A 14,653-nucleotide genomic window follows, 5' to 3' on the forward strand; every position below is an offset into this window, starting at 1 on the left:
GGAAGAGTTCCAATAAAGAGGTAACCTTGGGGGCGGCTAGGTGGTGCAGTGGATAAAGCACCAGCCCTGGAGTCAGGAGTACCTGGGTTCAAATCCAGTCTCAGACACTTAATAATTACCTAGCTGTGTGGCCTTGGGCAAGCCACTTAACCCCATTTGCCTTGCAAAAACCTAAAAAAAAGAAAGAAAAAAGAGGTAACCTTGAAGGAAGGAAAGGATTCTGAGGCAAATGATCTAAGTATGGGAAACAGTGTTAAGTTTGGGCAACATATAGTAGACCATTTTGGCAGGAATGTAGTGGTAGGTAGAACATGAAGGATGATGAGAGGTAATAAAGAGTAGAAAATACAGGTTGGAACCAGACTGGAGGGCCTCAAATGTCTGATTATTAATATTTTTTTGGAAAATGGAAAACCATTGGAGGTTTGGAATTAAGAAAACACCACAGTTAGGTCTACACTTAAGAAACATTTGACATTAGGATTTCACCAAAGGAGGCACAAAGACAAACTAAAAAGATATTACAGTTGTGCAATCAAAAGGTGATAGAAAAATTTGTGTGAGTACTAAAAAGGGGGATGGATGCAAGGGTATCATGACTAACAAGATAGGAAAGAAAAAAAGTCAAAGATGAATACAAGGCTGCACATCTGAGTGGCAAGAAAAAATGATAGCAACCTTAATAGAAATAAAGCTGCAAAGAAATCATAAAAAAGAGGAAGACTCACATAAAAATTGATGGGATGTCCATCAATAGGGGGAAGGAATGAACAAGCTGTGGTAAATGAATATAGAGTACTATTCTATAAGAAACCATGAATGGGGGCAGCTAGGTGGCATAGTGGATAGAGCACCGGCCCTGGAGTCAGGAGTACCTGAGTTCAAATTTGGCTTCATACACTTAATAATTACCTAGCTGTGTGGCCTTGGGCAAGCCACTTAACCCCAATGCCTTGCAAAAATTAAAATTAAAAAAATCATGAATGGGAGGCAGCTAGATGGCACACCAATCCTGGAGTCAGGAGAACCTGAGTTCAAATATGACCTCAGACACTTAATAATTGCCTTGCTGTGTGACCCTGGGCAGGTCACTTAACCTCATTGCCTTAAATACAAATTAAAAAAAAAAGAAACCATGAATGGGAAGACTTCAGGAAAGCCTGTAAAAAACTAACACAAATGAAGACTATTACCTTCAATTGAAAAAAAAAGTTGTCTTATGTACTACATAATTTTGCTATCTCTAATATTTTATATTTTTCCTCAAGGATATGATTTTTCTCTCAATGCATTCAATTTTGATCCATGTATAGCATGGAAACAATGTAAAGATTATCAGCCTGCCTTCTGTGAGGGGGGAAAATGTGTAAAATTCAAAACCTTACCAAAAAATGATAGGTAGAAACTACTATTGGAAAACAAATAAAATATTTATATAATTTTAAGAAAACTAACATGAACTGATGCTGAGTGAAGTGAGAAGAATCAGGAGAACACAATACACAAATAACAGTAACATTGTGTTGCTGTTCAAAACTGTGATGGACTCAGCTCCTATTAGCAGAAAAATGAACAAAGAGAATTTGAAAGGACTTGTGATGGAAAATACCATCTATACCCAGAGAAAGAAATATGGAGACTAAATGTGGTACTATTTTACATTTTTAAAATGTGTTTTAAGCATTATATTTTTTCCCCTTTTGTTCTGATTCTTTCACAACATGACTAATATGGAATTATGTTTAATAGTTATATATTTATAATCTACATCAGATTACTTACTGTCAAGGAGAAGGGAGGAGGGAAGGGAGGGGTGGGTGAAAATGTAGAACAAAATCTTATAAAAATGAATACTGAAAACTATCTTTGCATGTAGCTGGAAAAAATTTATAAAGTTAAAAAAATAGATTTGAGGCTGTATGAAGGAAGGATAGCTAAGAGAGAATAATGAATTTTATATATATATATAGGTTTTGAAATGCCTAAAAAGAGATGTTCAACAAGCAATAAATAATCTATGATTAGAATTCAGGAGAAATTAGGATTAGATGTGTAAATTTAATGTGCAAAAATATGATGATTCTTTAATCCTCCAGAAACTTAGGAGGTCTCTTAGACTAAGAAAGAAAGAGGTTCCAAAAAGAGGGAAATACTACAATAAAGAGTCAAGAAAAAGATAAGACATGTTCTCAAAACAATTATCTTGCCCTTCCTATCATGCTCCTGGGAATCATCTCAAATACCTATATGAATAAATAGATCCAGGCTACACAAAGTTATAAAATAAACAAATATTCTCAAACCTCTGAATTTTGTGTTCCTGTTCCCCTTCCTCACCTGTAAGGCATCTACTTTTCCCAAAGAAAAAAGTAAATAGAAAACAGTTCACTTAGTAACAAAGTAGTGAAGCTAAGCCAACACCCACACATAAACCAACAATGAAGAATACCGGATATGGCAAAGCTAAAAAGGAAAAGAGCTGCCTCAAAAATCAAAGATAAGGAAAAAAGTACCAAATAATCTTTCTTTTATCAGGAAGACCCAGGGAAAAGATATATGTATGTCTGCATATAGGTAGAACTTCCAGGAGAAGAGAGTATCTCTAGTTCCCTGAAGCTATAACTAATAGCAAAGCTTGGGACAATAGTGGGTAAAAAAAAAAATAACTCAGAAAAATTTTCCATCCATATAATATCAAAGCTCTGTTTTGGAAGGCAAATAACCTACCCAAAGACCCAAGGCAAAATCTGACCAGGCCTCAATGAAATCTCCCTGCCCCACTATCATCTGCATGTAACTACCTAATATAGGTAAATCTTAAAAAGGAGACAAAAGAAATAGCAAGATAGGTTGTACTTCAAAAAAAGAATGGATTTATTGTTCCATATATTATGTACATTATATATATGTGTTGTAACACAACCTACTGCCCATTATATATATATATATATATTAGCATATATGTATTATATACATACATATATATGTATATGTAGTAATGTCCAATTTCCTACTCCTCCCCACCCCACATCATTACATCAAAGGATCATCTGATATCAATCATTTATCCTTTAACCCATTCTTAAGTTAGGGGCTTACCTGCATTGTAGAACACTTCGAGAAACAAAGACATTTGTTAAATGTACAGAAAGATATGTTCTTATGTTAATAAGAATCTCTTCTACATAGATAAATAACAACTGGGTAAAAAGATTTTAAAATAACTTAATAATTACAATACTGAAGTTAAAATAATAAAATGCCTTCTAATAAATTCATAAACACAAATAGTTTAAAATAAGACAACATTTATCATATTTATAACATTTGTTATGTATTAAAATTATTATGAATTATATATTTGAAAATATATCTTAAAAATCATAAGCAGGGAGATTTCAGAAAAACCTGGAAAGACTTTAATGAACTGATGCTGAGTGAAGTGAGGAACAGAACATTGTACACATTAACAGCAACACTGTGTGATATTCTTAACTCTTTTCAACAATATAGGGATCAAATCCAAAAGACCTGTGATGGAAAAATGTCATCCAAATCCAAAGAAAAGAACTATGGACCAAGTATACCTTTTTCACTTATTAAATTTTTTCCCTTCCTCATGGTTCTTTCCCCTTTTCTTCTGATTTTTCTTTCATAATTTGACTGATATGTAAATTTGTATTAACCTATATCAGATGATTGTTGTCTTAGGAAGGAAGAAAAATGGGGAACTCAAAATCTTAGAAATGAAATGTTGAAAACTAAAAAATAACCTCAGAAAATTTTTATTCAGAAATTATATCGGGGGCGGAGCCAAGATGGCGACAGGAGAGGATCGCCTCTCAGGTGCTCTCTCTCAAAACTTATAAACTAAGGGCTCCAACTAAATTTTTAAGAGACAGAATCCAGAGGGATCCAGTGAGGCAATTCTCCAACCCAAGGTAACCTGGAAAAGAGCGGAAAGGCTCGGCTCCACAGGGTCAGAGGGGTGGCCCACCAGAGCAAAGAAACTTCAGTCTCCCGGAAGCAGCCCCAGGGCACTGGGAGCTGTGGCTCAGGGCAGCGGAGACAGTTTCCTGACCTACACTCGGGGAGCACCGGGCACAACTTGGAAGATCAGTGGGCGGGTGGGGAGGGAGGGCCCTCTGCCAGAGCGAGCACGTGAAGCCCACACTCAGCCAGCAGCTTGGCCAGCACAGCCCAGATCCAGGAACCAGAAGCAGAAGCCAGTATGCAGGAACCCCCAGGGCATGAGTGCAGAGCCTAGGGAGGGGAGTGGAGAGACAGACTGCAGAGCTCTGTCCTCTGCCCCTGGAACAGGGCTCTGGGGCTCTGACCACATTCAGATCCTGATCCCAGTCTAGGCCCCCCCATAGAACAACAGGGCCCCCCCCACCTCGGCCCCGTGGCAGAGGGGGGGTGCTTATGGTCATTCACAGACCAGGAGGGAGGGCAGAGCCTCACACACGGAGATCCTTGGAGGGGAGGGTGTCCCAATACTGCTCAAAAGCTCAGGAAGCACCCCAAAACCAGGCACAGGCTGAAGAAATGAGTAAGCAGAGAAAAAAGAACACCATTGAGAAATACTTTGCCTATGATCCCAAGAAGGATCAAAATAGTCAGAAGATGAGGAAGCACAAGCTCCTGCATCTAAAGACTCCAAGAAAAACAGAAATTGGGCTCAGGCTATATGACAGAACTCAATAAAGACTTTGAAAATCAAGTGAAGGAGATAGAAGAAAAAATGGGGGGGAAAATGAGAGATGCAGGAAAAACATGAAAATGAAGTCAGCAGCTTAGTTAAGGAGATCCAAAAAAATGCTGAAAATAACCTGTTAAAAATCAGCATAGGTCAAATGGATAAAACAGTTTAAAAAGTAATTGAGAAGAATGCTTTAAAAAGCAGAATTGGCCAGATGGAAAAGGAGATAAGAAAGCTCTCTGAGGGAAAACAAATCCTTCAGACAAAGAATGGAACTGAGGGAGGCTGCTGATTTTATGAGAAATCAGGACACAATAATTCAAAACTAAAAGAATGAAAAATTAGAAGAAAATATGAAACATCTCATTGAAAAAACAACTGATATGGAAAATAGATTTGGGAAAGATAATCTAAAAATTATTGGAATAGCTCAAAGTCATGATCAGGAAAAGAGCCTTGACATCATTTTCAAAGAATTCCTACAGGAAAATTGCCCTGATATCCTAGAAGCAGAGGGCAAAATAGAAATGGAGAGAATCCACTGAACTCCCCAAGAAAGAGATCCAAAAAAATCAATCACCAGGAATATTATAGCCAAATTCCAGAACTCCCAAGTCAAAGACAAAATATTACAAGCAGCCAGAAGGACACAGTTCAAATATCGTGGAGCTGCAGTCAGGATCACACAGGACTTAGCAGCAACTACATTAAGGGCTCATTGGGCTTAGAATATAATATTCTGGAAGTCAAAAGAGCTCAGAATGCAGCCAAGAATCAACTACCCAGCAAGGCTGAATGTCCTCTTCCAGGCGAAAAGATGGACTGTCAATGAACCAGGGGAATTTCAAATGTTCCTGTTGGAATGGCCAGAGCTGAACAGAAAGTTTTAGCTTCAAATAACAGACTCAGGTGAAGAAGCACAGAGAGTGGAGGAGAAGGGGAAAAATATGAGGATAAACTACATGTATTCCTGCATAGAAAAATGATACTGATAATATATGAAACTTCTCATTTAACACAGTAGGTAGAAGGAGCTTTTATAGATGAAGCACAGGAGAAAGCTGAATTTGAAGATATAATGTGGTATAAAAATGGAATCAATGGCTAAAAGGGAAATGTAATTGGAAAAAGAAAAAGGAGAGGGGGAATAGGCTAAGATGTTTCATATAAGCTTTTTTTAATTACAATGAGCTATTGCAATGATATGTAAGGGGGAGAAGGCAAGGGGGAATGAGGGAAACTTCACTCTCATCAGAGATGGCTCGGACAGGAAACAGCATATATACTCAATGGGTTATACACATCTAGAGTAAGGAGAGAAGGGGGACAGGGGGAAGGGGGGGTGTGAGTGATGGAGGAGAAGGTAGACCGTGGGGGAGGGTGGTCAGATATAACACGTTTTCTTTTTTACTTCTTACAAGGGTCTGGGATTGGATGGCCTGTCCAGAACCATAGGGCCAGGTGGATTCTGGGACTAAGGGGTGGTATGGGGGCTCAGGGCCTCTTGGCCCCAGGACCAGGGATCTCTCTGCTGAGCCACTCAGCTACCCTACAGCAGAGTAAGAGTGAAAGGAGAGAGAAAATATAGTATATGGTAGTGGAGAAGTACGAATGGAGGGAGTTGCAACCAGCAATGTCAAGGGTGGAAAAATATGGAAGTAACTTTTGTGATGGACTTATAAAGAATGTGTTCCACCTGTGACAGAGCTGAAGGTGTTGGAACACAGACTGAAGCACATTTTTTATTATTATTTGAGGGGGGTTGCAGGGCAAATGGGACTGGGTGGCTTGCCTGGGACCACACAGCTGCATCACTGTTGGGTGTCTGAGGCGGGATTTGGACCCAGGTGCTCCTGGCTCCAAGGCTGGTGCTCTGTCCACCACTTGGCTGCCCCTACTATAATAATAATAATAATAATAATAATAATAATAATAATAATAATAATAATAATAATAATAATAATTATTATTATTATTATTATTATTATTTTGGGTCTTTTTTTTGTTTTTTTTGCAGGGCAATGGGGTTGGGGTGGCTTGCCCAGGGTCACACAGCTGGGTGATTGTTGGGTGTCTCAGGCTGGATTTGGACCCGGGTGCTCCTGGCTCCAGGGCCAGTGCTCTGTCCACTGCGCCATCTGGCCACACCTATTATTATTATTATTTTTTTCAATTTTAATTTTAATTTCTTTTTCTCTCTCCTCATGCGGGGTCTATATTTTTTGGGGGGAGGAGGTATTATGTTTACTCTTGAGCAAGAATATTTTAGTAATGTATAAAAAAACTTGTATAAAGGAATAAATAAATTTTAAAAAGGAAAAAAATTATATTCTAGGATCCGACCTATGCATAATGTGTCCAGATTAAAGACTTTAGTATTCTACAATATAGTATAATGATTGATTTTAGAACATTAATATATTAGGTAGCTAAAGGTCAAGCACTAGATTTGAGACTTGAGAACAACTGAATTAAATTCCCAGTTCTCTACCTTACTAGCTATGCATATATATATATATATATATATATATATATATATATATAGTCTAGTATTATTTACTTTTAACTTCTGAGCTTCAATATCCTCATCTGCAAAATGAGGTTAAGTACTTATACTACATCCTCCAATGGCATGACAAAACATATTGTTATATTAATCCTATCAAATATAACATTTTAAAACGAGTTCAAATGACCAGATCAACGCTGCCAAAATTCACTAAATCTTTTTAGAGCCATTTAAAAATCAACTGCATTATATACACACAGATATACACACAAGGGCTAGGAGACTATAACTAGTATATATAACAAAGGTGCTTTGGGTTGGGTTTTTAAAAAACGTTTTATGTTTATTTTGCTGAAAATTTTTTCCCTTCTTTTTTACTCTTTATTATGAAATAGTTCTCTGAAAGGGGAAAAATATTAGGAAATATAGGCAATGTAAAATGTTAAGTAACTTCTGGCAAGTTAATCTGAATGAAGCTCAGAACTGGTGAGAATTAGCTCTGTGATATTTGTACTTTCAAAACTAGTTCAAAACAACATTTCAATAACCTTACATATTTCAAGTGTTTGAAAAACTGGGTTCATGTTTTTATTAATTCTGCTTCAGTCAAGTTAGAACAGGTATTGTAGTTTATATCATTAGTGCTTTTAAACTGCTCTTAAGTGGGAGGAAGTGTGTCTATATATGACTTAAATGTTTTTTTTTCTTAAGGTGCACAAAATTATACAAATGGAGATTCACTAGAGTTAACTGACTAAATGGTTAATTTCTGAGCAATTAAAAAAAAAAACAATGCAGAAGTTGTCCATGCCTGGAATTATTAACTGAACTATTTAATTGAACCTGCTAAGTTCCTATCAATATAAATCCCATATTAGGGAATAGGAAGTAAGTATAAGACAAGGTCACTGCCCTAAAGAAATTTTAAGCCTTAAATGGAGAGAAAAAAACATAAAATACCTAAAGTAAATAAAGAAAAACTAAATACAAAACCGCAACACTAACTGTAATTAAAACAGAAATACAGAGAAGGAAGAAGTTAGTAAGTTTTATAGAAAAGGAATTTGAGAGGAACCTCAAAGGACAGCTAAGATTGAAATCAGCAGCAGAGATATGAAGGGAATAATGGGATGATGTGAAGATAATGAAAGGAAAAGCACAAACCGTACAAACAAAATTAAAAAGGTACAAAATAAGCATGCTAGAAACAGATTGGAGATATGAACCAAAATGAAGGCTGAATAATGGAGAATCCAAGGTGGGGCTCATCACATTGAGCCTTAAAAACAAGGTAAACAAGTACGGATCTGATATAAGAAATAAGTGGGAAGTCATGCTAAGTTCTTGAGAAGATATAAAAAACATGTTTAAAATATTCTTTTAGAAAGTTAATCACTAGGCAAAAATATTTATGTTCGATTAGAAGGAACTAGAAAGTTTGTATGCTGTTAAATAATCCAAGTGTTAATGTTAGAAAGGAGTTAGTAGATCTGAACATTGGTTTAATTTGTGAAAGTAATTTGTGATTATGCTAAGTAAATGACTAAAATAGACATACCTCTCATCCAGAGATTCTACTGCCAAGGAAATTAAGAACAGAAAAACTCTGGAGACACCACAACATTCATAGCAGCACTTTTTTGTAGTAACAAAGAAATGGGTTGGAGGCGAGGTGCAGGGGATGTGGGTGGGTAGAGAGGGGAGGAAAAAGCCAAGTGCCCACTGAGTGCAAAATGGATAAACCAGCTGGTATGTGAATGCACTGAAATTATGAATATGATGAATACAGACTATAGGAAGATTTTATAAGAACTTATTCAAAGTAAGAAGAAGCAGAATATACATACACAAATACATATGATAATAACATTAGTGGAAATAACAAAACAGTAGAATCTGAATGCCATGGAACTGTCAAGACCAATTTGGTCCAAAACAAGAACTATGAAAAGATGCCTGCTCTACTTTATAGAGCTAGGAGACTATAACTAGTATATATGACAAAGGTGCTTTGGGTGGGTTTTTCAAAAATGTCTTGTTTTATTTTGCTGAAAATTTTTTCACTTCTTTTTTACTCTTCGTTATGAAATGGTTCTCTGAGAGGGGGAAAATATTAGGAAATACAGGCAATGTAAAATTTTAAGCACAATAATCAGGTATTAAGAAAACAACAGGGGAAGGGATATTTCTATAGTGTGTGCCAGGATTGCACTCATCTTATCTTCACAACATCCTTGACTTATGATCCCTATTTTACAGCTGAGGAAACTAAAGCTAACAGAGTAACTGGCCACTTGGTCACACAGCTAATGTCCAGGACTAGTGGTCTCTCCATGACACCATCATTACCTTATAGAATAGAAAGTATTCTATGAACATAAAGAATAGAAAGTAAAAATCAAAACCTGCAAACACTTGCCTGAAATGATGCAGAGTGAAGTCTATATAACCATAAGAACAATTTATACACTAACAAACACTGTAAAGACAAACAGCTGAAGGACTTCAGAACTTTAATCAATGATGAAGTCCACCATCCACCTGCTGATGGCAGTAACTGGACTCAGTATAGAATGACACACCAGACATAGTCCACAGTGGACTCTACATATTTGTTACAAGGGTTTTATTTTTCTTTTCCAATGAGAGAAAGGGGGCAATAGATTTTTAATTTTTAAAAAATGATTGTTTAAAAGGGCAAACTCACAAGACATTCATTCTGAAATAAGATAGAAAAGATCTAGGTGAAAAATGTCCATCAAAACATCATCATCTACTGCATGTCTCCACCACGTACATAGAAAATATTGCCTTGTACAGTAAGGTTCAAGAAAAGGAAAGGGCAAAAGATTCCAACATTTTAAGCCTAGGAGAGTAGAAGAATAGAATTTGTGAGAAAAATGGAAGAGTTGGGATAGTTTGGTGGAGAAGAGCTAGTTCGGTTTGGAACACATTTTAGGTGATGTCAAGATATAAAATAGAACAGTCCTACAAATAGACAAAAGAGATGAAAGAGGAAATGATGTCATGACCGTTTAGGAGTTATCAGCATAGTGATAATTTCTGAAGTAAAGGGAATTAGTAATATTAAAGGAGCAAAAACTTCACAGGAAGAGAAGTCTGGGAAAATAAAGAGGAGCTGGTCAAAGATAGAGAAAAAAGCAAATGTTCTATATAGTGATAATGGTAGAAAAAAAAAGACTGCAAGGGTTTAGGGGAATGAGTGAATAGAAACAGCAAAGTTCAGCTATTATTTGGTCTCTGCTTAAATTTGTCTTCCAGAGAAGTAGCTTCTAGAAGCTTTATCCCCAATTGTGCCTAGTCTTACACCTCTATATGTTCAGTATATGCAATACAAAGCTTATAAAATAAATGAGTAAAATAGTATGTATATATTATGTGTTTTATAATGGTAAATGAATGGAAGAAATGTCACAGTATTCTATCAACCCTAACTGGATCCTGGTGAAGGTTGATATCTGATTGATATTGTTTTAGAACAGTAATTCTGAATTAAATTACCGCCATTTTGTTCCATCAACTTAAAAAAAAATGCCTGTATGCGCAAAAAATAATTTGCTTAAAAAAAAGTTATATTTAAGATTCACCTTTCACTTGGGGACAGAAAATTACCCCAAGTAAAATACAGTACTTTACTTGTTCAAATGGTCTCAATTTCAAAAAAAAAGCAGTGAATCTCACAAAGCATCAATGATGTGAAAATATTCCTTTATGGTAACGAGGCCAGAAGTGTCCAAGCCCTACAAGTGGACACCACGCTCTGAGACTCTTTCCCTAACATGAAGCTAGGCACATTGGGGAGAGGTCCTTTGACTACTATCTAGATTACAGAAAGACAATCTTAATGACAAATGAGAGCATGGGGCAGACTAAGGAGTTCATCAAGTCTAAAAATACAGATTCCCTAATTTAAACTCAAACTAGAACTAAATGGTTTGTAAATGACATCCTTTGATCTCTTATTAGTAGATTTAGATACTCTTAAAACAGGGTTTATTTGTACATTAGATCTTTTAGGTCATGGTATTATAGCCATTGTTAAAATGAATCGCAAACAGTCTAGAAGATGAATACATACCATGGTAATGGCTTCCTAAAGAGGTCACACCATCAATTACACTCTGTGAAAGTTTCTCACTGCTGGGCCTTGGGTAAAGTAAATTAAAAATAGAGAGGGGTAAATTTTCAAAAAGAAAAGAAAATAATTCAATGGATAAAAACAAAGACAAAATCCTTATGTTGTACATTTCTCATTAACAGCTACAGACATTGAGTATGAAAAAGAAAATGCTATAAAATGAAAAGAAAATATGGCATTAGAACTAAAACTGTATACATAAAGCTAAGTATCAAATGATCTTATTCTAGAAAAGATTTTAAAACCTTAAAAACCCTGGATGGAAGTTGCCCATGATGCACAAAAGACTTATCTATACCAAACATCCTTAATAAAGGATTTTAATAATAATCTAAATAAATTATTTCTTAGTTGAGAAACTACTGGAATAATCAGAGCTAATATAAAACAATAGATTTAACAGCAGGATAAAATACAACATAAATCTTTTTCTTTTAAAAGATCTTATTAAAATTGTTTCATTAGATGGAAGTAAAGCAGATGAATATATAACTGAGGCTGTGTAAAAATGTATACAATCCTTCCCATTATCCTTTTGTTTTAAAGATTAGAAAAGATAAAACATTCTTAGAATAGCTGTATACTGGGGTGGCTAGATGGCAGGCGCAGTAGATGGAGCACCAGCCCTCGAGTCAGGAGTACTTGAGTTCAAATCAGGCCTCAGACACTTAATAATTACCTAGCTGTGTGGCCTTGGGCAAGCCATTTAACCCCATTGCCTTGCAAAAAAAAAAAAAAAAGTAAAATTAACCAACTGGAAAAGGAAACTCAAGTCACTTAACTTCATTTGCCTTGCAAAAGCTTAAAAAAAGAATAGCTGTATACTACTATTATCTTTTATCCTCAAAGCATCTAGATAGATTCTATTATCAATAAAGTCTTCATTTTACTAATATCAAGAATGGATATTAAGTCAATCCAACTACTTATGGGGTGGATGTTTATTTCCTTTACATTATTTCTCAGCATATATACTGGGACAGTTATTTTTCAAAGTTATAAACAAATTAATTATACCAAGAAATTATAGTAGTCATAAGCAGAATGTGATAGAGGGCTATAGTATTTTTCCAGCGAACTCTAGAGAGAAAACAGAGTAACTCTAACACTATGGAATTTTTCAAATTCCTAATTAAAAAACAACAATGCAAAACCATGTTTTATTCCAATAGGAGAAGATGGATTAAAAAAAAAAGTAAGAGGGCATTACTTACCTCACAGGAGCAAATAGCCCCCTTTTTGTTGCCATTTTTCCTTTTCCCTCTTCAGTCCCAAGAAAATGCAGGATGCCTTGAGAGCCAAGAATTGTTTTATCTTTGTATCTCTAATAGTTCATATAATTCTTGAACAAGATAAGTACTTAATTTGTTGAACTTTACTACTGGGGTCTGAAGAGGACAAAGTCAACAATGGCCTCAGGGCTGAAAGCCCACTGATTAAAAGAGAGAAAACTTAAGGGAAAGAAGTCAAGCAACTAAATGGTAGGAGAGGAAAATCTAAAATCTGCTACCATCTTGGGTAAATTCAGGTCTTAGCTCTCTCCTATTATTTTTTCCAATAGCATAGGCTAATCTGCAATTAAGCAGTTAAGTGGATAGAATCCTGGGCCTGGAGTCAGAAATATCTGATTTCTAATCAATCCTTAGACCCTTAATTACTATGTGAGTAAATAATTTAAGCTCTGTGTGCCTCTGTAAAATAGGGATAACAGTAATCCCTATCTTCCAGAATTCTTAAGAGAAGAAAATGAGATAGTTGTAAAGTAAAGCACAATATAATTGCTATCTATTACTGTTTTGCTGTTGGCTTTTGTCAAGTTACTGGATTATAACATACAATTACTGGTAATCATTTATTTCATTATTTTCCTGGAAATGATTTCATTTGGTACTTTTTTAGTCACCTGGTATCTCTGCCAATAATTATCATGGCTTTCTGTTGCAGGTGCACAGCTTCTCGATGACAAATTTCTGTCAGGACAGCTTGTACATCTTGTTCCTCAGCATTTGCCAGACAGGTGGCATGTTCTTCCCAGGAGGAAGCCAACATTTCTCCCAGAGGATCAATCAACTTCACACCATTATCTTCCTTGAAAAAAAAATATTAAAAAGTACTCAGACCACATGATTGCGGAACCACCCAAAATCTGGTAAATGTAGACTGAATGAAGTAGTGCTACTCTGCCCGGACAGCACAGGAGCTTCAAAACGATTATATGAGAAAATGTGGTCAATGCATTGATGGTCTTCTAAGACTGGTGGATGTCTGAAGCAGAATGAGGCACTTACTACCCCTCATCCACTTCTGATTCTAAATGCACTTTGGTCAGCAAATAGGTTACACAAGAACTTTCTAAGAAATGACTGGCTTTGTTTTTGCCCATTCTCCTGGAAAAACAATGAATGAGGGCCATTGTGGATGTGAGCTGCTACTTGAACCAGTCAACAAGTTTGAAATTCTTTCTACAAGTCAACAATTTGAACACTATTCACAGTAAGTTAAAAGCAACCCTCCTTACTATTTTGGTTTTATTTTTTATTTTTGGGGAAGGGGGTTGTGTGTGAAAGAGTAGTTAAGGAAATAGAGAATACCTTTTAAACTTGGGCTAGTCATTACCCTTTAAAAACAAAATTTCATGCCCCAATCCTATAGCCATAAACCTCATGTTGAAAAATAAAATCCAAAATTTAATCAGTGCAAGTGCCCAGAGAACTTAAATACTTTTAAAAAAAATTTTTTTTAAGTTTTTTTGCAAGGCAAATGGAGTTAAGTGGCCTGCCCAAGGCCACACAGCTAGATAATTATTAAGTGTCTGAGGCCACATTTGAACTCAGGTACTCCTGACTCCAGGGCCTGTGCTCTATCCACTGCACCACCTAGCTTCCCCTTGAAATACTTTAACTTAGTTTCCCCAGTGCCTCACAGCTTTAAATAGAGTAGGAGGGTAATAAACATTTGCTTAATTAAATGTTTGTTGTCTTGAAGCCTTATTGAACATCCAATAAGAGATCAAAAAGTCATTACCAAAACACCTAAAATTATTTGACTGGTTCCATCTATTCAGCCCAAAGGATCTGTTCACAACCTAGTGACCTAGTGGTGAAATTGTCTGAACACCCCCAAAATAAGTTTCAGATAGTTCTGGGTTGAGATCTCTTCATTTACTTTCAAGTGACTTGGATTAAAATCATCATTATTTTCCTTTGAGGGAGTTAAAATTTATTTGGAAGAACACTTATTTTTTTCATATGAACTTTGGTCCCAAAGAGAAAAACATTACTTC

At 35.9% G+C, this 14,653-nt stretch overlaps 1 protein-coding gene across 1 annotated transcript in view; it reads right to left on the reverse strand.

Annotated features, from left to right (window-relative positions):
- PGM3 (phosphoglucomutase 3) overlaps window positions 1-14,653 on the reverse strand; it is a 30,835-nt gene that overhangs the window by 14,231 nt on the left and 1,951 nt on the right. The window contains exons 3-4 of the mRNA XM_074187079.1: window positions 13,274-13,458; window positions 11,311-11,378 (exon numbers count right to left, since the gene is read on the reverse strand). Of these exons, the coding sequence (XP_074043180.1) occupies window positions 11,311-11,378; window positions 13,274-13,458 (253 nt within the window). The remainder of the gene's footprint in view (window positions 1-11,310; window positions 11,379-13,273; window positions 13,459-14,653) is intronic.

Source organism: Macrotis lagotis, chromosome 5, assembly GCF_037893015.1.
Source record: "Macrotis lagotis isolate mMagLag1 chromosome 5, bilby.v1.9.chrom.fasta, whole genome shotgun sequence".
In the NCBI taxonomy this organism is placed as follows: domain Eukaryota; kingdom Metazoa; phylum Chordata; class Mammalia; order Peramelemorphia; family Peramelidae; genus Macrotis; species Macrotis lagotis.